This window comes from Melanotaenia boesemani, chromosome 14, assembly GCF_017639745.1.
Source record: "Melanotaenia boesemani isolate fMelBoe1 chromosome 14, fMelBoe1.pri, whole genome shotgun sequence".
Taxonomy (NCBI): Eukaryota; Metazoa; Chordata; class Actinopteri; order Atheriniformes; family Melanotaeniidae; genus Melanotaenia; species Melanotaenia boesemani.
The window spans coordinates 30,657,565-30,684,158 of NC_055695.1; the positions used below are offsets into that span (position 1 = coordinate 30,657,565).

At 40.9% G+C, this 26,594-nt stretch overlaps 1 protein-coding gene across 4 annotated transcripts in view; it reads right to left on the reverse strand.

Annotated features, from left to right (window-relative positions):
• The window catches only part of farp2 (FERM, RhoGEF and pleckstrin domain protein 2), a 38,018-nt gene extending 18,141 nt beyond the window's left edge, over positions 1-19,877 (reverse strand). Inside the window, exons 1-13 of one of the 4 annotated variants that reach the window (XM_042005580.1) lie at positions 19,553-19,874; positions 18,819-19,041; positions 9,825-9,929; positions 8,663-8,705; positions 8,503-8,581; positions 6,975-7,072; positions 6,587-6,701; positions 3,134-3,281; positions 2,936-3,031; positions 2,684-2,847; positions 2,502-2,570; positions 1,723-1,780; positions 1,335-1,593 (exon numbers count right to left, since the gene is read on the reverse strand). In XM_042005580.1, coding sequence (XP_041861514.1) covers positions 1,335-1,593; positions 1,723-1,780; positions 2,502-2,570; positions 2,684-2,847; positions 2,936-3,031; positions 3,134-3,281; positions 6,587-6,701; positions 6,975-7,072; positions 8,503-8,581; positions 8,663-8,705; positions 9,825-9,929; positions 18,819-19,019 — 1,435 coding nt within the window. In that variant the 5' untranslated portion in view covers positions 19,020-19,041; positions 19,553-19,874. Of the gene's footprint in view, positions 1-1,334; positions 1,594-1,722; positions 1,781-2,501; positions 2,571-2,683; positions 2,848-2,935; positions 3,032-3,133; positions 3,282-6,586; positions 6,702-6,974; positions 7,073-8,502; positions 8,582-8,662; positions 8,706-9,824; positions 9,930-18,818; positions 19,042-19,552 lie in introns of all 4 variants that reach the window. The other 3 variants (XM_042005581.1, XM_042005579.1, XM_042005582.1) reach the window with 3 other exon arrangements.
• Between the last annotated feature and the right edge of the window lie 6,717 nt (positions 19,878-26,594).

Below are 26,594 nucleotides of genomic sequence, written 5' to 3' on the forward strand. Positions count from 1 at the left end.
GTATATATATATATAAAAACTTCCAAAGTCAGAGCTTTAAATGGATGGCATTTGCTCAGGAGATAACCTGAATGCATGCTCAAGATTTCCTCTCTGAAATAATGGATATGGCATTAAAGTATATCATTAATATACCGAACTAAGTGCACAGAATAATGGATGTTTTTCTCCATCTCATTCAAGGGTGCAGCATCTACACAGACATGCCTTTAAACTGGTAAAATAGTGCATGGAAACAACATGTTTATAACCACAATGACGGCTGAAAGCCAGTTAAAAGATAATCTGATGTGGTGCAGAGACTAAGGTGAAACTACATTATTCCTAAACGGTGAAATATTGCTTTTAATCACTCAGATTATGTTCTCCGTAATTGGACAGCCCTAGATTAAGGCTGCAAGTGCTATTAGAGGTTTACATTTGAACATTTTAATGTGTGGGTGCAGACGGGTCTGAGAGCGCCAGGGCCTGCAGGTTGTGGCACTGAAGGAGAAAGCCCTCTATACTGCTGCTCCCTGTCAGAGGGTTGCTATAAAACAGGTTCTGCTCAGGAGGAAGGACGCTGTCAGAGCCCCAGTCAGAGTCTGAATCTGAGCTGCCGTTTCCAGAGCCTTCGGTGGCAGTGGGTGGGTAGCTGAGCTGCTCCAGCTGCTCTACCAGGTCACTGAACTGCACAGCAGAGCTGCTCTCGGAGCGTACAGAGTACGCAGGGAAATTGACCATAGAGCTGGCCTCTGACTGGATGTCAGACCCTGGCAGGCGAAGTGAGGAAGAGTCAGGACCTCCATAACCGACCGACATGGACTCGCCTGCTGAGCTTAGCCCCAAGTTGTCCAAGGAGCTGCACTCCGAACGGTTATTAACCAAGGAGCTAGTCTCAGAGTGGCCGACGATGCTATCTGGGAAGATACTAGTGTTCCCGTTCATGTCCTCAATTCCCACACTAAATATTCTATTCCCGCTGAGGTCAGATTCTTCCATAAAATCAAACTGATCTACTTTATCATTAAGCCTAAAAGAATAGGCCTCTGCCCCCCCGCCATAAAAAGAAATCTGAGTGGGATCATCATCGATGAACTCCTCTGTGACCTGCAGCGGAGAGCTGGACATGGAAAACATGGGTTTCTGTTTTGTGCGCAAAAGCTCTGCTTCAAAAGCCTCAGGTGAAAGAACCCCCGTCCTTTTTCCCCCTCCCACTGAGCACCCAGTACCCCTTCTCCCCCCATGCTCATTATCCTCATTGCCATTTCTGGAGGGCTGTAATTGGGAAGTGCTGCTCTCTACACATACAAACATGGAGCTGCAGTGTCCTGCTGCCTGATTGCTAGGGGCACCTTGAAAAGAGAAGATTGATGGGGGAGCAGCCTTGACAGGATCTTCCTTCGGAGGGCTGGGGGGTCTAGTAGCTTGCAGAAGGGACTGAAGCTGCTGCTGCTGTTGGGGAGGAGCTGGAGACAGGCTCATTGTGGACAAAGGTTGGGGCTGAGGTTGCAGCTCTGTTCGCGGAAGAATGCTGGACATGTGAACTGGGTGGAAGGACACAGAGGAGGAAGGAGAGACTGGAGCCCTAAAACTGTCATTGAATGACAAACTCTGGAAGAAAAAAAATACAGGACAATACAGAATGAAAGAAGAAAAAAGGGATCCAACAGGAAGATGTTGTTAGCTTATCAGTCAGTCAAATTAATGGAAGTTTTTGCTTCACGTGTTGTCTCTGCTTACCGGTTTTGGCACATCTGACGTAAAGGAGCGAGCAGACATTCTTATTTTACTGTTCCTCCTGAACCAAAAACAGAAAAGAGAAGTCTGTCATGTCAAGGATTCATATGAAATTCTTTTCTTGTGGATTCTTAAATGAAAATTAAGAACTCAGCATCCACTTTATCAGGTCCACCTGTTTGACTCCTGGGTAACAAATATCTAATCAGCCAATCACATGGCAGAATGTAATCATGTAAACATGGTGAAGACGACTTGCTGGAGTTCAAACTGAGCATCAGAAGGAGGAAGAAAGGAGATTCATGTGACTTTGAACATGGCATGTTTGTTGGTCTGAGTATTTACAGGGATTTCCACACACAACCATCTCTAGAGTTTACAGAGAATGGTCTGAAGAAGAGAAAATATCCAGAGAGCAGCAGTTGTCTGGACCAGAATGTCTGGCTAATGTCAGAGGAGATGGGCAGACTGGCTGGAGATGATAGAAAGACAACAGGAAGTCCAGTAAGCACTGGTTCCAACCAAGGTCTGCAGAACAGCATCTCTGAACACACAACACGTCCAACCTTGAAGCAGATGAGCTACAGCAGCAGAAGACCACACCGGGTGTCTCCTGTCAGCTAAGAACAGGAAACTGAGGCTACAATTCACACACACACTCACCATCACTGGACAATTACTTGCAAGATTTAAGGCAGTTCTGGAGGGAAAAACGGGTTCCGACCTAATACTAGCAGGTGAACCTGGTACAGTAGATGCTGAGTGTATTTTCAAACTCTCACCTCTGATAGGGTGTCCTCTTTGCTCCATTTTCCCTGACATATTCCACAAGTTGCTTCTGAGTTCTTCCACTGACAGACAGATTTTTTAATTAATGACATGAATATATTTGACCTGTTATATTAAGAAAGCCTTCATGTCCTTAAAAAAAGAAAATAACTAACTGCTGGTGTTAAGGTAATACCTGTATCTGAAGGAAGAACCTCTGGTGAAGAGGATTGCTTTGGATTTGGGTTGCGGTTGATCAAACAAACGGAAAAATGAGTGATATTCCACACAGACCTTCCAAAAGATTTTACACTGGTCTCGACTGGCCATCATAAATTCAAGGGTATCTTGATGAGGGCCCTAAAGGAAAAAGTACACAGTAATCTGGTCATCTTCACAGTGGATGCAACAGCTGAGATTTTTTATGCATCTTTACATGAAAACTTACATGGACCTCTGGGTGGAGTTTGATCAGGAAACGCTTTCTCTTGAAGCTCAATTTGCGAATCTTGGACCAGTTGAATGTATTAATCTTTGTGTTGCCCTGAGAGAGAAATAAAGTAAAAAAAAGACACTTGATGGTTGGTAACACCATTAGGGCTGGCTGGTTCACTCAGAGGACACCTGGTATTAAAACAGCCATCACCTGAAAAACCTGAAGCCCCATGTGAGCGACAGCCAGGTTGATCTTGGTACCCTCCCGGTCAGCTGCTGGATGGAAGCGGACGCCGTACATTTCCAGTTTACGGGCGATCTCCAGGATTTGGAAGTCTGATTCAGCAGGAGTCTGACTACTGGAGTAAAGATATAAACACATTAACACTCAGTGGGATGCAACATGTCCTCTTCATGCAATAATGTGACAGGTAGGGGGTCAATTACTGGGTCACTTTTAAAAAACTAAGCTTTCCACAAATTATACAAAACAATTAAAACCATTTAACTGAACCAAGCTCTGGCAGTGACTGTACAATCACAAATGTACAGATTTATGATCAAATATTAAAAAGGAGCATTCGAAGGTTTCTGCTGCTAAAACTACTAAAAACAAACAAAAAAATGAAACTGAGCTCAAAATGTTTAAACTAACTCATAAAATCTCAAGTTCAACTTTCACTTCACCTCTGTCCCGACATGTCAATGTAGGTTTATAATGTTATTTTTTTAACCCGTTGTATCAAACAAGGGGTTAAACTGTGCATTTACACCACCTAGGACTTGGTTGGATGGTTTTCCTTGACATTTAGACGGTGACTGTTACTGGGAACTGTAAATCTTCTATAGATTTCACATATAAAAATTTAATGAAGCAGGATGGCATCGTGATTTGTACACTCGGGGGTGAGACCTTAAATCCAAAGCATTATCTAATACCATGCGATTACAACCAAACAGCATGTTAGGAAGAAATATCCATCCAATCATCACTCCATTCTAAATTTGTTCATCCTTTAAGCAGTAAAATCTCCTTACAGCCCTCCCCTGCCCCACTGGCCGTATGGCTAATAGACTGACCAGAGTGAAGGATTAGGCCAGGGAACTCTCTGCTTGTGCTTCCACACGGCCAACAGAGGAAAGAGATTAGCACAAGTCTTTAGAGTTTCCAAATGCACTGGTTTGAAAAGAGCCCCTATTGGCCATCAGATAGCACTGTGCTTTCAAAGAGGATGAAGGTGGGAAAAAAGCAGTGAGGTGGGGGGAGTGAGGAGAAAGCTTCCATGTAGTTCTTTAGGAAGAGCACATGGTTGTCTCAGTAAAAGTGAGCTCATCTCAGTGACCTCAAAACCACATAAAACAGGCAGGACGTGCCACCGCTTATAAATTCTCAACACTGTGATTTTGTGCTGCCATGAGGCTGAACACTGGACATGTAATTAATGGTAACTTTCAAATATGAATCCCTGCAATTAGGCAAGCTGGTCTGAATTTACATTCTCGTCATTTTTCCATAAAAATCCAAGACAACAATCTTACTAAGTAAGAGCAACAAAATGAGCAACAAGATTATACTCAACCCTGATGTTAGATGCCAAACATTACACACCCGAGTGGTTTAGCTCATCTAAATGTAGCCATCTCTCTCCAGCTCACTGCAAACCTTAAAATACCCAGTAGCTTCTAGTCTGATGACTCAGCAGGTTTTAAATTAATTAATAAGCAGTTTTATTTTTTTAGCATCACTGACAACACAACACCCGGGTGCAAACACCACCGACATATAACAAATCTGATCAGTAAATGAATACATCAGGTCAGTATCATAAATTCTGCTAATTAGACTGGATTCAGGATCTACTGATCAATATGAGACGATATGACACACACACCGTCACTGCCATTCATGTCAATAGCAACTAATGAAACATGCGATCTTGTTTTACTCCTGAGCTCAATCAGCCATTTAAATGAATAACAATTTGTTCCTTGGAGAAAAATAGACTGTACCATATTGCAGATACTGGGCTTTAAAATGTTCACATCATATCATCATACAGTAACTTTATCATAGTTACACACCCAACCTTTGAATTAATACCATTAGCTCGTTGGTCAGTGAGTTGATGTAGATCAGTGTGTTGTTACACCCCTACTCTGAGCTGTGATCAGGGTAACAAGAGTAAGCATGTCTTAATTTAAGTTAAAGATGTTTTCTGACTCAGAGTTTCTGACATCAACAGAAGACAAAATGACAGAAAATAATGATAATAAATGATAATAAAAATAATTACTGTCTGCAGGTGTTGAGGTTGATCCCATTAATGACAACTGTTTGATCTGAGACTCACTCACTAAGGCTTTACTAAGGCTAGTTCCCAGTCCTGCTGCATGAGGCACACGAACTGGATCAGGCTGGTTTAAGTCATCACAGTCCTCACACACCAGAGTCATGGAGTTTCTCAGGGTTCTGTACATGGACTGATACTTTTCACGTTGTTCGTGCTTCTTGTAGGTGATATTATGAGACAGCATGGCATACATTTTCATTGCTACACAGATGATACTCAGCTATATTTATCCAAGAAGCCTGATGTCTTGAAGACACTTAAATGAAAACGTGTTTAGGATAGAAGATCGAATTAAGGAAGATTTGATGCAATCCATTGGTTTTCCTTAGCAAGCCCATTTTCTAACTAATTTGCTTGTATGAACAAAGTAATTCTGATTTGAAATAATGTTTTTTTTTTTTTTTAATTGGATCACAATGAATTGATTGTCTGTAAAGTACCTTGAGAGGACTTTGTTGTGAACTGGCGCTATACAAATAAAGCTGAACTGAACTGAATTGAGGCCCAGTGATGTCCAAGGTCCAGACAAACGTGATAAATAAGCTTAAGTATCTTGTGATTATCAGAATCAGCAGTCCAACGCAGCCTGTAGATCGAGGGAAATGCTGCTGCTTTACATCATGGCTCTTCCACTCTGGTCCTCCAGGTTTTAGATGCTTCCCTGCTGATTCAAATCAGATAGATCCAAAAGCCTGTCATGTTCTGCACAAAGACCCATTAACCTAAGTCCTCGAGTTGAACTGGAGCTGCTTTAGATTGCAGTTCCAGGCTTATTCTCTAGAAATGAGTGAATTAAACTCATTCTAAAAAGCCACAAAGCATCAAGAACAAACACACGACTACTGGCAATGCTGAAGTTCAAAAAAAAAATATCACAAATGCATGACTTTTCCAGAATTTATAACTTGATGAGGGGTTACGGGCACTGCATTAAGTGAGGTCACACTCAGGAATATGTCACCGTCACAGTAAACAGAGTTAACATGATCATGTGAAAACAGTAATGAATGGCATCAACTCCTGTAAGCTGCACACAAGAGAAATACAGAGGCTGGTGGCTGAGACCTGACTGGTCTATTATGTGGTAAATTACCACTGATGTACTATATTCTACCATTACCGCTGGCAATGATGGAATATAATGCATCAGTATGTCTGATTTAACAGAATTAGCCTTGACATTTTTCGTGAGGATTACAGAAGCTGTTCAGACTAAGATATTCTGAGAGGGACAGACAAAAAGGTGCAGCTACAATCAGACGATGAAGATTTGTAAAGAAAACCTCACACAGACCAGAAGGAGAGCGACTTACAGATGTCTGCGGTGGAACTCCATGATTCTCTCTTGCACTTTGTCTTGGTAAGGCAACAGCTTGTTTATCCTCAGGAAGTCTCTGTCAGCTGCATCATCATAGTCACCGATCTCCGCTGGGGTTTAAATAAACAGAGGAAAACATCATCTGTTTGCAAAAGCAAAACTAAATGTCTTATGGCCATTAGACTTGCCATTACTTTCAATTTTAGGTTAAATGATCCACATATCTTTTATCAAGGTATATACTGGATTAAAGTTAGCACTTAACAGTCATTAAATTAAGAGTAGCTCCTCAAACAAATATAACATATGTAACGTGCATCATCTACATCAAGGGAAACCTGAATCAGTTACAGTTCATGTAAAACACAGCGATATAAACATACACTGAAGAAGGTGAGAAGCCAGCAGGGCTCCAGTATTCTCTGTGCAGATCAACCTGCCCTCCATCAGATCTCTTTTCATCTGCAAGGAGAACAAATACCTGAAAAAAAAGTAAATATAAGTTTACTGCTTATGTTTATATAAGTGAACAAGCATTGTTTACAGTGGATACAAAAGTTCACACTTCTGGTAAAATTCCAATTTTTTGTGATGCTTAAAAAAGAAGTCACAATAAACTATTTCAAACCCTTATTGCCCACCTTCAATGTGACCTCTAACCTGTAAAATTCAACTGAAAACATACAAATTTGTCAAGGGGGAAATACAAAGAATTAAACTCTGGTTGCATAAATATGGACTCCCTTAAAGTAAAACTTTGTTGAAGCACCTTTTGATTTAATCTCAGCATTCAGTCTTTTTGGGTGTCTTATCAGCATTTAATATTTTGACAACATTTCTCAGGAATGTGCTCCATATCGGTCAGATTGTGATGATCACGGTCCTCTTCAGGCCAGCCCACAGATCTTCTGTTGGATTTATGTTCTGGTCTCTGGCTGGACCGCTCCAGAACTTATATTTTCTCCTGGTGAAGGTGTTATTTTGTTGATCTGAATGCCTGTTTGGAGTCATTGTTGTGATAGGAACTGGTCAGAACTTCCTCTAACTTCACTAAAGCCCCATTTCCAGCTTAAGAAAAGCAACCCCAAAGCATGATACTGCCACCACCATGCTTCACTTTGGGAATGATGTTATTTTGGAGATGTTAAGTGTTTTCTTCTCGCGTGATTTTGGGGAGACTTTTTTTTCCCCTAGATTGTAGTGGGGCTGTGACGCTTTCCTTTGTTAGAAAAGGCTATCCCCTTTAACCCTAACATAGAGCCTGACCCAGACGCATGGAGAGTAAGATTGTTGTCACATGTAGAACACAACTACAGCTTCTTGCAGCTCCTTCAGTGTTGCTGTAGGTGTCTTGGCAACCTCCCTGACCAGTTTTCATCCCAAGTCTTTACAATGTGACCGTTGTCCCATATTTTCACTACTTTTTGGTGACTGTCTTCACTGTGTTTCATGGTAGCTCCAATGCTGTGGAAATGTTTATGTACTTTATTCCCAACTAATACTTTTCATGATGCTTTGTGAGAAAATGTTAGAAAAATCCAAAACCTGAACAATTCATGTAATCAGGTTACAGGTCACATTAAAGGTGGTGAAGGTTTTGAGATGAGTTATTGTGGTTTTCATAGGGGTGTGTAAACTTCTTATATCAGGGCTAAACTTATCAGATTTATTTAAACACAACTGGCAGCATTTAGTTAAACTCAACCACATAAATCATCAAAAGCACAAACTTGACTACATTTCACTCAAGAACCCACAGGTCTGTACTATAAATCAAATTTTATAATAAATGCTTTAAAATTGGAAATAGTGAGCTTCTTACAAGAAAAATAAAAGTGGTTTAGTTTTTAAAGCTCCTGAACAGAAGCATGACATGAAAGCAATATCCAGTAGGAAATTACAGTCCCCGACCTGGTGTACTCCTCCTGCAGCTGACCGGGGTCGGGAGGAAAGAATTTCACCGACAGCCTAAACAGTGTGTTGGCCGGTCCTAAAAACATGAAAGCAGCTCATAAATGCACGCTCACATTTCCACCAGGTGCCATTTGAGCAGATACTTCAGCTTACTTACGTCTGACTTGTTTTGCAATGGGTTTGGTGGGTTCCAGCCAAACCTAAAGAAAAGAGACAGATCTTCAAATTAGTCCTTTTTAAAATTCTTTTTTATTTATAAAGCAATAATAATAATAATAATAATGGATTAGATTTATATAGCGCTTTTCAAGGCACCCAAAGCGCTTTACATTGTGTGAATCCATTATTCATCCACTCCTCACTCATACCTGGTGATGGTAAGCTACGTGTGTAGCCACAGCTGCCCTGGGGCAAGCTGACGGAAACGTGGCTGCCATTCTGCGCCTACGGCCTCTCCGACCATCACCGAACATTCATCCACACATTCATACACCAGCGATGCCAACACTGGAGGCAAGGAGGGTTAAGTGTCTTGCCCAAGGACACAACGACAAATGACTGCGGGAGCGGGAATCGAACCGCCGACCTTCCGATCATTGGACGACCTGCTCTACCGCCTGAGCCACTGCCGCAATGGCAGACTGTGCCATCAACTTTGCTCAAACTAGCTTTTCCACTGCTTTACTCTAATAGCACGTTATATCTGGGCCCCATCGACAGAGGAATGTGCAATATCCTAGATATGCTAACAAATTCATATCAGGTGGCGTTTCCACCCAGAAATAATACTTCCACTCAGTTTAGCATGTTTATGCCATCACAATATCACATTGAAGATCTCAATAAATGTTACACTGGTCTATGTTCACTGGGGCCAAATGTGCTCATGCAGTTTAAGTGTAAAAAAATAAAAGAAAAACAAACAAGTGTTTTTTTTAAGGGAGACGAAAGGTGGGTTTTATAGCTCTTGTGTTGGTTTATAAAAGCTCCTAGGTGGTATTGCATTCCTCTTATGTTTCTGGAAGAAGAAAACATTGGAAAGTCTGACAGTTGACTTTAGGAAGCTGTGCCAGACAAGTATAAAATACTTCTAGATCATGCAGCTTTCAAGTCCAGTGAAAACAATACTAGCTCAAAGCTAAACAGAAGCAACTAAGTGAGTAACAGAGACTTTAGAGTGGACACTGTTCCTCGACGGTGGTCATGTGCTGTCAACAAGCTGCGACCTTTGACCTTTACAATGCCCATCACTGTTCAGTTTGCACAGGTTCAGCGTGCTATAAACAGTAGATTAAAGACCGTGCTGCTAAGGTACATACCCAGTTCATCTGCATGTTCTGAAACTCGAGGCCAAAGTAATCGCTCTCAATGAGGTTGCCTCTGTGGAAAACCACAGAGAGGAGGACCTGTGCAAGAGCTTTGGGCTAAAAGGGAGGGGGGAGAAAAGAAAAACAATAGATTGAATCATTCTTTTCATAACTTTGTCAAGACAGAGAATTTTCCAGGCCTTTTCTCATACATCTACAGCAACAATGATTGTTGTTCAAGTGGGAAAAGAACATAGCTGATTCAGAGAGAGAAACCATCATCAACAAATCTTTAATCAAGCTGAGCAGAGAGAAGGTCTGCAGTGCAACTTTTAGTCTGTTTTATGGCTGTGTATGTTCCATCTGTTGATTTAAATAGTTTCCTCAAAACGGATGACGAGCGGGTGAACTGCAAAGAAAGCGTCCTACTGTAAAGCTTGGCAGCTCGGCTCCGACTGCAGCAAAAATCCCAGGCTGGAAATCTGCAGAAGTTTACCTTCTCAGCACTCTGGGGTTTGTTTTCACTAAACGAAGGACTAATTACTATGTATGAAGAACACAGTACAGTTGAGGTTTGAAATTCTAGCTTGAGTTTTTGAGAAAATTACAGCCTCAAACATCTGGTTGTAATGTAAAATAGTATTTTTAAAAGCCTTATAAAAAGAGAAATGCTTTACATTGGCTCAAGTAAAGCATTGCAACTCAAAGTGCACCAGGAGATTTACTGTTATTTAATCTTTTCATTACTTTGATACAATCATATGTTCTGCTTTCTGAAGAAAAAAAAAATCTATAAATTGCAGGTGAAACCGTGACAACTTCTATAAATGTAGGAATCTGCTGTAAAATGCTTCTTTTTCCACAGATTCACAGTATCTGATTACAGCTGATGTCAAACAGAGAACAAACCCTGGTGTGATAAAATACTTAAGTCTGGCTCGCCTTTGAGTCCGAGCCAAACACGATCTGTAACATCAGTCGCTCTTTTCGATCCACTCAGACAGCAAATGTAAGAAACTTAGAAGCATTTAGTCGGTGTCAACACAGTTTTTAGAACAAAACACTTTCAGGAATAATACCCATTTCTACCAAGTAATGTGTGGACTAACAGTGTGCATCTCAATCTGTTGTAGTCTACTATAAAATTGGAAAACTCAAATTTATTAACTAGTCAGTCTTTTTCAACTACGATAGAAAAAAAAGATTCTATCATCAAGCAACAGTACATAAAGGGTAGCTGGATTAAGGTTTAAGCAGTGCAGTCATGAGCTTGCCAAGTTTGAGGCCTCTCCTTTATACTGCAGTCGCCGTTAACTTTAATGAGTAACGGCAGTCTGTAGAGACAAGGAGACCAAACGTTTACAATCAGCTTTATCTACCACAGCATAAGAAGGGAGGTTGACTTCTTCAAAGAAATCTGACAACAGCTACACAGCTAGCAAGGTACAACTTTGGACTCTCACACAGAAATTACGTAATTAACCAGCTAGACACACTAAGACTGTAGAAAATATTTCAGCATTGATGCTGGCATTTCTGCATGGCTGCTTGGGGCTCGCTGTCCTCTGGTCCACCTGGGGTGTCCCCCATGGGGCATGGTGGGTGGGTTATGTGCGACGTGACTGTGTGATAAGTAGTGCTTGTGAGTACGGCACAGGGGTGTGTGTGAGTGTGGGGTTATATGTAGGTGGATGGTGGCTTGGGGGGGGGGTCGATGGCATCCTGGTTCCTGGGGTGTGCGGCTTAAACGTCGGGGTGTGTGCTGGCCTACGCCGGGTGGTTGTCGGGGGGGGCTGGTCCTCTTTGGCATGGTGCGGGCCCTCTGCCTTTGGGGGGTGGGGGTCTGCCTCTGGGCTCCTGGGCCCTTTGCTTGGGCTGCCCTCGGCTGCCAATCTTGGCCCACTGGGACCTGTGCCCCAAGACCGCGGGGGGCTCTTTCTGGGGCTCTCCTCTGCTGCCCTTCGGGTGGGGCTGGAGTTGTCTTCGTGGTGGGGTAGCTTGGGTTGGTGCTCCGGTTTTATATACTAAGACATAATTCTTCTTTTTATTTTTCCTGTGAGTTAGTATCTGGTTGCTGTTGTGCTACTTTCATGATATGTCTTTTTGCTTTGGTTATTATTTAAGAACTCTTAATGACTAGCAACTCTGTTTTTTTTCTGTAAAAGTTGTAGGAAATTTTCTGGTGTGTTCATGTACAGGTATAACAGTTTGTTGTCTGGTGATGGTGTGGATTGAAGGGTCGTTGCCTTCTGTCTGTGATGTTTTTTATCTCCTTTCTTCTTTCCCTTCTGCTTCTTTTTGTTGTTTTCCATCTTTTTCTGTTCCCTCCAGTCAGGTTCAGCAAGATTACATAGATTCCGTGATTCAAAGTAAATAAATAAATTAATCAGATTATCAAGAGGAGCCTTACCCATAAGCCTCTCCTTGGCAGAGCAAATTTGTTCAGCACGATACAGCAACCAGATTATCATTTTGCTGCTATGATGCTGGACAGGATAAGTTTAAAAAAAAAAAAAAACTTAAATTTTCCAAGTTTTTGTTCCTTCTCACTTTACTCCTTGTGCTGTTTTCAGTTGCAAATCGACTGGGATTGCAGCACTCTGCTGCAGACTCCTCCCACAGCCCCAACTGCTTTGGTTTTATTCAGCGCGAGTTGCCAACACCTCTTAAGTTAGACTGAAGAGTCGCGACTAAATAATCCACTAGCTCTCTGAGACACAGAGATAAACATTATAAACAAACATAACTTTTTTTTCCGCCATAGACCAGATACAAACGGCATGACTTGCCATATCGTCATCATTTTAGTCAAGTGTCTCTCTGCCCTGGATGATGAGCGTCGTGAGGGTGTTGTGAAAGAGCCATATGTAAATGTCACGCTACATTTTACTGACGCGGATTTCAACAAAATGTCTCCAGACACAGACTGTCTGCGTTAATCTCCAGACAGATCACACCGGGCATAACATAGCTGCTGGTCCGAGACAAACAATAGCTACTGGGACCAGGGTGGAAGGAACTGGTCTGTATTACCACAGACAATGCTTCAAATGTCACACTGACTGTCTCTCGCTCTCTCTCTCGATACAGTAATAACTGTGTTAAATAATCGATATCTCAATTCCAATCAAATAATCGAGATTCTTATTTTTGCCATAATGGAGCAGCCCTATGTCATAATGTCAGAACTGACGTAATTATGAAGCGTCCATATTGTATTGGTCAAAATTAGATTTTCCACCGGGTGATTTTGTTACCGCCGCCAAGGCCATTTATTTAGTGACGTTGGTTTGTCTGTTAGCAACATTACTCAGAAAGTTATAGATGGATTTTTATTGAATTTTCAGGAAATCCCAGAAATGGAACAAGGAACAGATGATTAGATTTTGGGGGTGATCCAGACCACCACCTGGACCCAGGAATTTTTTTAAAGGGTTCATATTATTGAAAGAGAGATAATTTTGGCATTAGAGTTTCTAACTCAAAAATAATGTTCACAATCATTGGCCCAAAAATAAATAAATAAATACATACAATGGCTTGGCAGAGGTCTGTGTTTAGAGTGCTTCTAGTTCAATTTAACATTATTGATAGCAGATATTAGCTTTTGTGGACTTGCTTTAAACTGTGGATGAGCAGAAAACCCTTTTTTTTTTTTCTTGTTTTACGTATTCCGTTAAAAAAGACTAAAGCAACAGCGTCACAATGCAGGTGAAACACAAAAGAAAACCACAATGGTGTGCATCAGTGGGAAGCTGAAGCGTACACTAACGACAATGTTCAGATTTTGTTTATTTGCAGCTTATTAGCTCCCACATTAGCAGCTAATGTTAAGACCATGGGCGCCACCTCATTCAACAGAGATCAGAGGTTTTAAGAGCGCTACGTACGTACTCTGATATAAATCTGATAATGGACTAGGAAATGTGGACAAGGGTTTTTTGACTTTCACATTTCAGAAGTGCATGTAGACGTGTCAGACCTGATTACAATAATCTGATTACTCCCAGATATCCGAACTTTATGGCCATTTAAAAGGGCTCTAACACTACTATCTCCATCTGATTGTGATTGATTTTGTAGTTAATAAAATGTTAAACTGGAACAATTAAGATTATAATGAAAAGTATAACTGACGTCATGGACAATATAATGATGTTGGATAAACATAACACTTTTATGAAATAAATTAATTTCTCAATTAGTTACTCATGAGTAGAAGAACAGATCAAGTTTTGTGTATTTTTCTGTAATATTCTTTAAATCTTATTTTACCAAAAGCTGTGTTAATCTGTTCTGCAGCCACAGATATGTCATTAAAATCAGCGAGTTATTTTAAGTTGAGGTCCGTCAGTGATAAGACAGTGAGATCATGTTTTGTTTGTTCACACCCAACTTGTGGTTCAGACCACAGTCTCATCTCCGAGCACCAGCGAAGGTCAGTAGGTCGTCCAATCAAGCCTCAAAAGCAGCAGGGATTATGACAAACAGATGTTTCTCTGGGAGATAAATCTTCCCCCGGGTGGTGGTGTGAATGTTTGGGAGGGAATAATACAAGAGTTTGATAAGATGCAAGCTGTGCAGGAGGACTGGCTTCCTTTTGCCCCGAGAATGAACAGAGGTATAAATTAATAAATAAAAATCACCGGTGTGAACCAGATGTCAGTGAACTCAGCTAAAATCCAAAGTGTGGGTGTGACTTGTAAGACTGGTTAAGCATGGTTGGAAACTACAAGAGAATAGTAGCAGAACCTCCTGACAGCAGGGGTGTGTTGGGGCTTGTATTTGTCACAACGGGATCTACTTTATACAGGCCTTGCCTTGTAGATATACATTATAAAAGGCCACTTTAGCAAGTATCTGAAAGGACATTTCAAAGATCTTTGATATTTTTTTCAACTTAAGGGTGACTTTATTTAACTGAATCATTGGTTTCTTTTCCTGACCAAAGAACACGCCTGTGGACAGTTGGTAGCAGCGTTTGTTGGCAGACAAACACCATTTCCTTGTAATTGGGATCAGGTGTTTTACAGAGTGCCTTCTGCTCAGGTCAGCAGTGTAAACCAGATGCTTTCCAGCTTTAGTTTGGCCTCCAAAGCAAAGAAAAACCGTTAAAAAGGTGGGTCCCCTTTAGCCAGTAGCCACAGCAGACTTTAAATATACACTGATTTACACAAGTCCTTTACTCTGTCTCAGACAAAAGAATCTAAGAGTGATTCCTCCAACAGGACAGGGGGTGAAATTCCTCGGCCAAACTTTTAACAAGGCTACACAGAGTGCGTCCCATCCCCCACCACCCCAGCTCAAACTTTGTACTGGCCAGGACTGCCCCCTCTGAACTGCTCTTTTAACACCAGAAACTGCTCCTCTTGTCTACCCCCCCACTTTGTTGTCAACCTTGCCATTTATGTGCTTGTTTGCTAACACTAAAGCAAAGGCTGCATGGCCCCCCTCCCACTGCTGCTGCACAGCTAGGTTTCGCATCCCACCCTCAGCCTATTCTGCCAGCTCTGAACTGGAAGTTAAGGCCAGCGAAGGGGCTGGCTGTGCTGGATAAAAGAACCCTGTGTTTCCCTGCACCGATGGACCTTCCTCCCTGTCCAGAAACCACAAGGCCGAGCTTTCTCCTGTGCTGGCTGTGGGAGGAGTCTGTGGATAGGAGCCATGCAAGCAAATGTCTGCTGATGATGAGCCATGTCAGGTAAGATCTGATGTTTAACCCTTAAAACTCCACTACAGAATCACCTTCATCATCAACAGTAAATTGTGATGAATAGCTTACACTCAAGGTGATCTACGGAAACTTTCCAGGTATTTATGTCCTGTCCAGGAGGTTTACAATCTAGCCGCAACAAGCAGTGTTTATTCAGAGGCTCTATGGTAAATCTACAATGAGAGATCCATGATAACATGATTACTTATTACATTGCCTTTAAAAAAATAAATAAAAAGACAGTTATCACTACAATGTTGCTAAGAGACCCTATTAAGACACTTCCTGTCAAACTTTTGTCTGATTAAGCATCATTTCCACAAACAAATCTGGGTCAGTGTGCATTTTTATGTTTTCCAAAGTCTAAATTTGGGAAATGTGCCAAAATATCCAATCCAGGTCTACCTTGTTTTTGGACCCTTAAATTGGGGACATAATCTTACTAATCTGAGCATAAAGGATGGAGCCTGACACACTGCAGTCCACTGATTTGTCTAAAGCAGGGGTGCCCAAGTCCGGTCCTCAAGATCTACCATCCTGCAACTTTTAGGTGCAACCCTTCTCCAACACACCTGAATCAAATGGCTCGTTACCAGGCCTCTGCAGAGCTGAATGACATGCAGATGACATCTGATTCAAGTGCGTTGGAGAAGGGCTGCATCTAAAGATAAAGTTGCAGGATGGTAGATCTCGAGGACCGAACTTGGGCACCCTTGGTCTAAAGAGTTGTCACTTCCTGTGTGACTCGGCAAAAGTGGGAACATTTTCACGTTTAAATACACAGTGGATTTTTTTGTTGTTTAAAGTCACATCCCAAGAAAAAAAACAAAACACAAACTGCTAAATGCCCACCATTTTCCTCCTTTGTTTCTGGGTTGCGTTCTTCAATTCAAGAAAGGCGTAGCGCCGCAATGACATCACAGTATCCCGAAGCTGACGCTGCTGTTGCTATCTGGCTAATATGCTGCCCAACAGGTAAGGGTACGGTTGGCTGTGGAACCTCAGAGTTCACCAAACTAAACCGTCTCGAGCCACACCCCTGGGTGGAAAGGGGGTTTAGACAGCTTAGATTGATGGTAATGTCCAATCAGGAGCAGCCAAACATCAAAAAGTGGGCCGAAAGGTCAATGTCTGTCTGAAAAGCACAAAAAGGCTTGGTCACTGCTGATCTATGTGTTTTTTCTACAAAGTTCTGTTAGTAATAAATTCTGTTCAGTTGTTTTGGTTGGCCTTTATGCTGTTATATCTACTGATACATTTGACAAGTGAGGCTGTCCTGAAAACATGTCTGCGTGTTTACTGGAATTAAAAGGATTCACCTTCTACGTGTAGTTTTAAAGAAGCTGAAGCTGGTTTTGAGGGTTAACTTAGCTGACCATAAGAACTACTGCCTCCACATCTATATTTTTACCATTTACAAATACATTTTTCCCTGTAATACAAACCGAAGTTGTGAAAAAAAATTAAGATCAAAAAAGTGTGTACTGATCCACCTTACACTGAGATGAGTGTTAATTAAGATTTTTGGGTTGCTGAGTAACAGAACTCCCACAAGGAAGGGAGTAAGTCACTTTCAGACAACAATCCCACTGTAAACACTCCTCATTGCATTTTTCTATTCATATTTTCATCCAGTCTCAATAAGAGGGAAAACGAACTACAGTTGCAATGTGAGAAAGATTACACAGCTTCATTCAAATCTGTTGTGGTCAAATGATAATGCAGCATTATGTTAGTTCCTCTGAATGAAAATGAAAGCTGATGTATTTGACTGTGCAGCTGTTCTGAACATAGAGATAAATACTATTCTCCTACCAGCCCACGACTCCTCAGAATGAATGAATATAAAATACAAAGTACTGTTGATGAACAACAGAGCCTCTCAGAGGGCCATCTTGCTCTCGGCCGACTGCAGTCTGCTTGACAACAAGACTGCCATCACTTTCCATTTACAGCTGTGTATTTCTGTCTGCCATCTCCTATCAACACCATGTGCAGGGCCAAGTTCATCCGTCCCTCAGTACTCAGGGTGAAATATTTTCTTTAAACTTAAAGGACACAACCACACCATAAAATTTTTTTTTTTCGGTGTGAACTTAGCAACTACAGGAACTCATATCCATGCAATATCAAACTTGTATCTGCTGCAGTCTATTAGCTTAAGACTCTGAAACAACATATGGTGCATAAGATTATGAAATGTCTGTCTCAGCAGTGCTCCCAAACGGCATCTGCCAGAGCAGTTATTGTTGTGGCTGCACAAGGATTTAGGACAGATATAGCGCAGTATAAATAAACTGCCTATTTATTCTAACACAATTAGCAGCTGCCAGTACCGGTACTGTGCTTCTCCGTCAGTCAGCCATTGAATTGGGTGTTTAAATCACTGAACTGGCTGCACTTGGATATTCTCTCCACAGGAAACGGCAGGAAACACGCTCTGATATAGCTGCTTCCTTATTGCTTCCTATTTGCCTGCTGAGAGAGTCCTGCTGCAACTTGGCAAGTGAAAACTGGAAAACTGTGCAACAGCGTGGACATTAAAGTTTTTTAAACCCACAGATATTAAACAGGGAGCGATCTATCTGATAAAGCTATCACTATGAAAAGAGAAAAGTTTATTATTTTAACAATCTCTCTATGGGATAAATAAAGTATTTTCAATTTAGTTTTATTTATTATTTTAAAGAAAGTGTGAGAGCGTGCCATTTTATTTTCCAATTTAGCTCTAAGATTTAGTGGATTGAAGATATTAATTAAAAAAAGACAAAAAGAAGGAAATAATGCTTTAGAAAAACTTAAAAAAAGAAGTATCATTTAGGGAGGAAAACGGAAAAAACATACAAGACAAATGAAAAAACTTAGACAAATAATTTTTAAAAAATGAAAAATAAACATACAGGACACATTTTTAAGAAAGAAAAAAATAAACATTTTAAAAAGAGGGAAAAACAATTGACTAAAAAGAAAAATTAGCAACATTTCAATTGTCATAATGGGCCAGGAAAAGAAACACGCTCAGATCATTTAGATCTGGGGCAGAAATCACAGCCAAGAAACTTTAAATTGCCCTGCTGAATTAGACTAAGGTGCCCTAATAAGAAGCCTTAAGGAGGAAAGGATTGCAGCACCAAAGCCATGAGGCAGCTGTCACCAACGAAGCCACACGCAAGCAGGGTAACCGAGGACTGGAAGATGACATGTCCCCTGCTGTGTACCAAACAGCAGCCTCATCCACAGTAAAGCCAGGAGGGTGAAGGAAACAATGACGCTGCGCAACAGTTCAAACTTACATCGATGTCAAAGAACTCCTGGGAGTCATCCAGTCCCTGCACACGGATCTGAAGGCCTCGCCCATGGCTTTTACTCCCGCTGACCGCGTTACCACTGAGACTCTGGCCCGGCTCCAGGGTGCTAATACCAGCACTGAACTGGGCTCCCAGTCTTGTTCCAGGGGTCTGCAGGACCCTATAGGAACCCTCTATTTCCCCCATTCCTCTTCAGAGCTGCTGCCTCCTGAAGACACGGAAAGATAATGCATGAATTCAAATAATAAGGAAAAAAGTGCCTGAAACAAAACCTCTTATTTTTTTTTATTTTTTTTCTGCATGCAAACAGTAGCCTGTTTGTTGGCACACGTGAGACCATTAGCAATTATTTACATAAACCAGCAATTATTCGACGGACTGAGAAAGTCTGAAACTTTACAAAGAAAACGGCCTGAATCATAAAAAGACGAAGGCATACCGACTTTTTTCATTGTCTTTCATGTTTCATGTAGCTCACATATCCGTCAATACGAAGTGAATACCCCCCTAACCTACTTTTTAAAGCGAATGAAATTAAAGTGACGCCATTCAATGGGCACATATATAAATATCCGAGGCTAAGTTTATTTTCGTTTTGAGGCGCGGAGCTCCGATCAGAACCGAATTTTGAACCCTTAAATTAACTTTCGTCCCCAAAAGCAATATTATCAAAACAAAAATATACGTAAACGTGCCACATAAAGTTGTAGTAAACTTACCGTTTTGCCCGAAAGGACAGAAAAACACTAAAAGTTTGTACCACCGAGTAGGTCACTACTCCAGTCCATGGTCGTCGTCGCCCGAACGAGTGCGCGCACAAACTACTTTGTCATTGGCTCAAACGGTCTCGTTCGTCCTGCTATTGGTTCAGACGTGGGGCTACGGTTTGGAGCTGCCAAGATTTACCTTCTTCTACTTTAAATAGCTTTCACGGGGACGAAAAGACACGTTTCCACGAGGAACGTGTCGTTAAAAAAGCCAGGAGGAAAGTTTTTAAATCGCCTGCCGTCGAAGTTTGGTGTTTTAAAATCGCCTAGACGATATTAAAAAGTCTGCTTTTGCCGGATTAGCTTAGTGGCATTTAATCAAATCTAAAGTGTAGGACAGTGTTCCTTTACGTGAAGATTATATCAAATACGTACAGAATTTATTTAACCAAAACCACTTAAAACACATTGCTGTAAACTGTTGCACATTGTGCGCTCACGCTTCACGAAACCATCCGCCCAGTTTGAATTTTATTACCAGTTCAGTCTCATAAATCTTTAAGAGTTAGCTGAACAGTTCGGACCCAAACCCAAATATAAAACCCAAGCAATTCGATGACAATGATTGAAATAAGTAGAAAGCCGAAGGGTCTAATTCTTATAACCGAGCGCCCCCCACTGGTTTCTACTCGGCTAAGCCAAGTAAACATCAAAGGTACTGCATTTTCATGAATTCCGTGTTTGTATGGGCGCCTGTGTGTGACTTATTTACTCAGTCACAAATGTAGACACAAGGAGGGTTTCAATACAGAGACATGTTGTAAATGTTCAGATTGTTGTAAATGTTTTCTCATATATATTGTAACAGAGATGTTAAACCTACGGTCCGGGGGCCACAACTGGCCCATCAGACTGTCCATCTGGCCTGCAAGTTGAATTTGGTAAATGAAAAAAAAAAGATAGAAACTACAATATTTTAAATGAACATAACTGTAATTCCTCATTCACGTAAGGTTGCATTTTTTAATGTTTAAAAATAAAAAATTTACAAGGCAGGGGGATAAGTTGTTATTTCTTTTATATCTTTCATACTTAAGAAATCTGACTTCAGTTTATATTATGAGGTAAGTCAGTACATAGACATACTGTACATAGATGTGAAAATCGGTGTGAATTTAAACTTCTTGCACATGTAATTGCTATTTTTATTGAGCAATACACATAAATGAGTGATTATGTAATTCTGTAATATTTAAAAAAAATAACATAAATATGTGAATTAATAAAAATAAGTTAATAAAATAAATGGAAGCAAACAAAAATTATATATATAATATAGTATAATATATATAAATATATATATATACATATATATATTAGGGATGGACATTTAGGTGATTTTTGAAGTCAACTAGTCAAGTCTTTAAAAATCAATTAATGAATTAGTCATGATCTCATTAATAATGAAATTTTTTAAAATACAATCTCCAAAGGGAAATTGTAAAACATGCGTGAGATGGTATTTGTATAGTGTGTGTGCTCCATAAACTGGTGTTTATTTATTTATTTTTGATGTTTTTAACATTGTGTGGGCTCTTGTGTTCTTTATTGTGCAGCAGACAGATGAGAAAGTGGGTCAGGGATTGAACCTGGTCTGGCTGCATTGGCCGCTATGCTAGATGACCTAAACACCGCACCCACAGGAGCATTCCGCTACAACACAAACCAGTTATTTTCCTTGTATTTTCCTCTGGTCTTTTTGCTCCTGAAGCAACATTTCTGTGAAGGTTTAGTAACTGTTCCACTCTGGTATGTTGTTTCCACTATAAGTGATAACTCAGACCCAGAGCATGATACTGCCACCACCATGCTTCACTGTGGGTTTGATGTTTATTTGGTGATGCAAATGTTTTTTCTTCTGGAGTCATGGCCAAAAAGTTCAACCTTGGTCTAATCAGACCACAACACATCTTCTCACATGATTTTTGGGAGATTTCCAGATTGTAGTGGTGCTCCAATGTTTTCCTTTTGTCAGAAAAGGCTTCCAGATTGAACCCTAACCCATAGTCCAGACACGTGGAGAGCAAGATTGTTGTCACATGTAGAAACACAACCACAACTTACTGCATCTCCTTCAGTGTTGCTGTAGGTCTCCCGGCAACCTCCCTGACTGGTCTTTTCAGCTCTTTTGGGTAAACATCCAGTTCTTTGTAATATACCTTGTCCCATCTTTTCTGTACTTCCTGCTGTCTGTCTTCACTGTGTTCTATGGTTTATCCAATGCTGTAGAAATGATTTTGGACCATTCTACCAACTGATACCGTCAACTATAACATTCCTTTGATGGCTTGGAAGCTCTGTGTGAACCATTGCTTATGCTATAGGAGGCTGTGGTGATGGACTCCTACCCAAGAAGATTGAATGCTGCGATTCAATCAAAATGTGCTTCAACAAAGCATTAGTTTAAGGTGGTCTACACTTATGCAAATTTGTTTAATTGAAATTAGATTTTAAGTCACATTAAAGGTGGAGAAGTCTTAAATAATTTATTGTGGTCTCATTTTTTAAAACCTGGAATTTGAACAGAGATGTGAACACTTTTACATTCGTAAATATTATATATATATATATATATATATATATATATATATATATATATATATATATATATATACATATATATAGCCTACTTTTGTGCAAGATATAGGATGATAAAGAGGGTCCCTATACAGAATAATTAAGGATGGAGCCTTTTGGTTGACTTGGCTGTTTTCCAGGGTGTCTTTTGATCTGGGTTCATTATCCTCAAAGAGCCCAGGACCTCCTCACAGTGTCCATGTGTAATGAAGTTAGTCCATCAGATGGTTTTGTCATAATCTGAAGCTGTTGACTGTGATGTTTCTGTATCATATCTAAAAGACAGTGATCATGACAAGACTCTGTACATTTTGTTGCATTTTATCTAATTTATTATGATGTGCTCCCTGTAGATAAACATGAATATAATCTACTTTCTCGTAAGAACCAGAGATTGGACACCTGCTGTCAGAGTAAAGACAAAGACAAGAAATGCAGCTAAAATATCTGAGGTAGTTTCAGTTGTAAACCGGCAGCAAAGCAAAAATGGAGGGCTTTAAGAAACTTTCAGCAGAAACATGCAAAGTACAACAGGTTTCAGTGGGAATCAAACAGCAAACAGAACTAGATGCTTCACTGACCACTGCTACACCCCAGCAAAATGAACTTGATGGCAACTTCTAAAAACAGGAACATACATTTACCTAACATACATAACATGTTTTAGAACTATGTAAAGACAACCTCAGATGATGAACAACATGACATACACCCACTGTCCACTGTATCAGCTCCACCTTGCTAGTACTTGGTTGGACCCCTTTATCCTCCAGAACTGCCTTAATTCTTGGTGTTGTAGATTGAACAAGGTGGTGGAAACCTTCCTCAGAGGTTTCCTCCATATTAACATGACAGCATCACACAGTTGCTGCAGGTTTGTCGGCTGCATCCATGATGAGAATCTCCCGTTCCACCACATCCCAAAGCTGCTCTACTGGACTGAGATCTGGTGGCTGTGGAGGCCGTTGGAGTCCAGTGAACTCATTGTCATGTTCTAGAAAGCAGGTGGAGATGATCTGAGCTTTGTGACATGGTGCATTATCCTGCTGGAAGTAGTATCAGAAGATGCTCCACTGTGGTCATAAAGGGATGGACATGGTCAGCAACAATACTCACGTAGGCTGTGGTGGTTAAACCAGGCCACATTGGTACTAACTGACCCAAAGTGGGCCAAGAAAATATCCCCCCACAGCATTACACCACCAGCAGTCTGAACCGTTAATCCAAGGCAGGATGGATCCATGTTTTTATGATGTTTCCACCAAATTCTGATCCTACCATCTGGATGTAGAGTTGAAATGGAGGCTCATCAGAACAGGCAACGTTTTACCATCGTTTAATCAGATAGAAAAATATTTGGCCCAAATATGGCCCTCTTCTAAAGTTTGGTTTGGCCCATATTTGACCTTCACTCACGGCACCGACTCCATGAGAGTGCGGCAGCCAAAACTCAGCCACATGACTACCAGATGTGGCCCACAAGGAATCTGCTTTAATTTATGTCCAGGCCATCTCCCTATTTTTGAACAACTTCTGGCCCACACAACATTTGCCAGTGCTGAAACTGAGCCATAAGTGCTAAAAGTAGCCCACGTTAGGCCCAAATGTGTCTGCTATCGGGGTGTTGTCCAGTGTTAATGAGTGTGTGTGAATTGTAGCCTCAGTTTCCTGTTCTTAGCTGACAGGAGACACCCGGTGTGGTCTTCTGCTGCTGTAGTCCATCTGCTTCAAGGTTGGACGTGTTGTGTGTTTAGAGATGCTGTTCTGCAGACCTTGGTTGGAACCAGAGCTTATTGGACTTCCTGTTGTCTTTCTATCGTCTCCAACCAGTCTGTCCATTCTCCTCTGACCTCTGACATCAACAAGACAATCTGGTCCAGACAACTGCTGCTCACTGGATATTTTATTATGCTCAGTTTAAGCTTCAGCAAGTCATTTTGACAAAGTCTACATGACTAAATGTGTTAAACTGCTACCATGTGATTGGCTGATTAGTTATAAAGTGGCCAGTGAGTGTTAATTGATGTGTCTATACCAAGCCTCCCTTTTAGGTGTGGCACACAATGTCTTGGTTTAGTTCACTGCATCTGCACAGCTGATGCACATGGCATCTTTGAGTCTGAGGACTGATTATCACATATCTTTATCTTGTTTTTTTATGCAGGAAGATTGGTCAAACCTGACATCTTCTAGTATACTGTGCTCAGTCTGACAGTTCATCAACAATGTTGACAGAGCTTATGTCATATTGACAGATTTGTGCTTGTAGTATGTAAAAATAGTGGAGTCTCTTCATATTTGAGGCAGGTTCCTGTGTATGTTGAGGCAGAGGCTTCAGCTGTGCCTCTCTGTAGAACCAGCTTCCAGTTAGGGTTCGGGAGGCAGACGCCGCTCTATCTTTAAGATTAGGCTCAAAATCTTCCTTTTTGATAAATCTTATAGTTGGGAGTGGTTTCTCTTTAGTTATGCTGCCATAGGCTTAGACTGCAGAGGGACGTCCCATGATGCACTGAGCACTTCCTACTATTTTCATGTATTTGCTCTTTACTCTCCACGTATGACATATATCCCATCTTTAACTTGCTTTTCTCCTCTCCTCTCTCAGCAGGTCTTCCTAGCTAAAAGTTGTGATGCCTGTTGGTCTTTCCCGTCCTCTCCACCCCAACTAGTCGGGGCAGATGGCCGCCCTCCATGAACTGGGTTCTAACGGAGGTTTTCCTTCCTGTTCAAAGGAAGTTTATTCCATTTCTACCGTCGCCTGCTGCCCCGTGCAGCTCAGGATGGGGGATTGAATCGAATCTTGTCGATTTAAACTGTTGGTGTTCTTAGCTAGGCTGTTTTTCATTATTTGGCTTATATGAATACAATTACTCTAATTTTTACTAATGTGGATTTGTTTTAATTGGCTTGAATTGATTGTGTTTGTAAAGTGCCTTGAGATTATTGTGAATTGGTGCTACACAAATAAAGCTGAATTGAACTGAACTGAATTTAAACATGGTCCACTACTTGAAAATAAGTTTGGACATGTTGTGAAAATGCTAAATTTAAATATGTCCTACATTTCATGAAGAGAAATAAAAATACAATGAGGTTAAATTCACTTTCAAGGAAAACAGAAAACAGATGCCCAAATGATTTCGGGAGAGAAATCAAAAGCAAACATCCTTGTCAATAAATGCTGATGGTGTAAGTGTTTGAAAGGAGAATTGCTCAGCTGTGGCACAAGTGCCTTCTTTCTATTCTTCAGGACTGATTATAAAATAGACGTGACAGTGAGAAGTTTATGATGCAATTATCCCTGTGAAAGGAATCTGCTGAGCATTTGGATTAGAAGTAGACAACTCTGTCCTTGGCTCAGTCGTTTTGTTGGGTTTTTAGTTCACCGTTATTTGCCTGAGTATGTTTAGTCTGTTATGCTAGTATCTACTGTCAAAGGTAAAGCTGGATTAATAAATAACAGGGATAGTTATCGGCCTGTAGCTTTAGTCAGTATTCATCACATGCCTCGGAGAGGACAATACTACGTAAGATAAAACTGTTTGTCCTGACCTCTGACAGCCAGTTTGGTTTTAAATGTTGAACAGACATAAACTGTCATTTTCTGACCTCCTTATCGTTCCTTAAAATGTGTGATGAGGTTAAATACCTAACACATTATGTAACTGATTACCTGATAAATGATGGGGACATTTAATGTATGCAAAGGCGAATATGCTGATGAGTTTAGTATGTGCCCTGTACCACTGTGCAGCAGTACTCTGCAATGCAACAATGAGCTAACTTCATATTAGGAAAAATACACTTTAACTTGAGAATGTTCAGACTATAATAAAGTGAAGTTATCAGCCAGTGCAGTAAGATAATTACACTTAGTAAGATTTTCTGAACCTCACAGCAAGAAGGTCGCTGGTTCAGCCTCCGCTGGGGGAGGTTTGAACCTGGGGGTGGTGGCCTTTTTGTGTGGAGTTTGCATTTTCTCCCCGTGTATGCGTGGGTTCTCTCTGGGTTCTCTGGCTTCCTCCCACCGTCCAAAGACATGCATGTTAGGTTAATTGGTCACTAAATTCTCCCTAGGAGTGAGTGTGTGTGTGAATGGTTGTTTGTCTCTTTCTGTGTTGGCCCTGCGATGGACTGGTGACCTGTCCAGGTTAACCTGCCTCTCATCTGTTAATGCTGGGATAGGCTCCAGCTTACCTGCGACCCATAATGGACTAAGTGGAACAGCTAATGAATGAATGAAGATTTTGTGAAAATAAGAAAAGATTTCTAGGCTTCAGACAGGTGAGAAATGTCGTAAATCAAGAGGTGAAACACTCATTAAAGTAAAAATCCCTCAAAACCACCCTGCCCAGATGACCTCTGCTCAGGGTGTCAGTCTTGCTTCTTTCTCCCTTTGGCAAAAAAGATCTTAAAA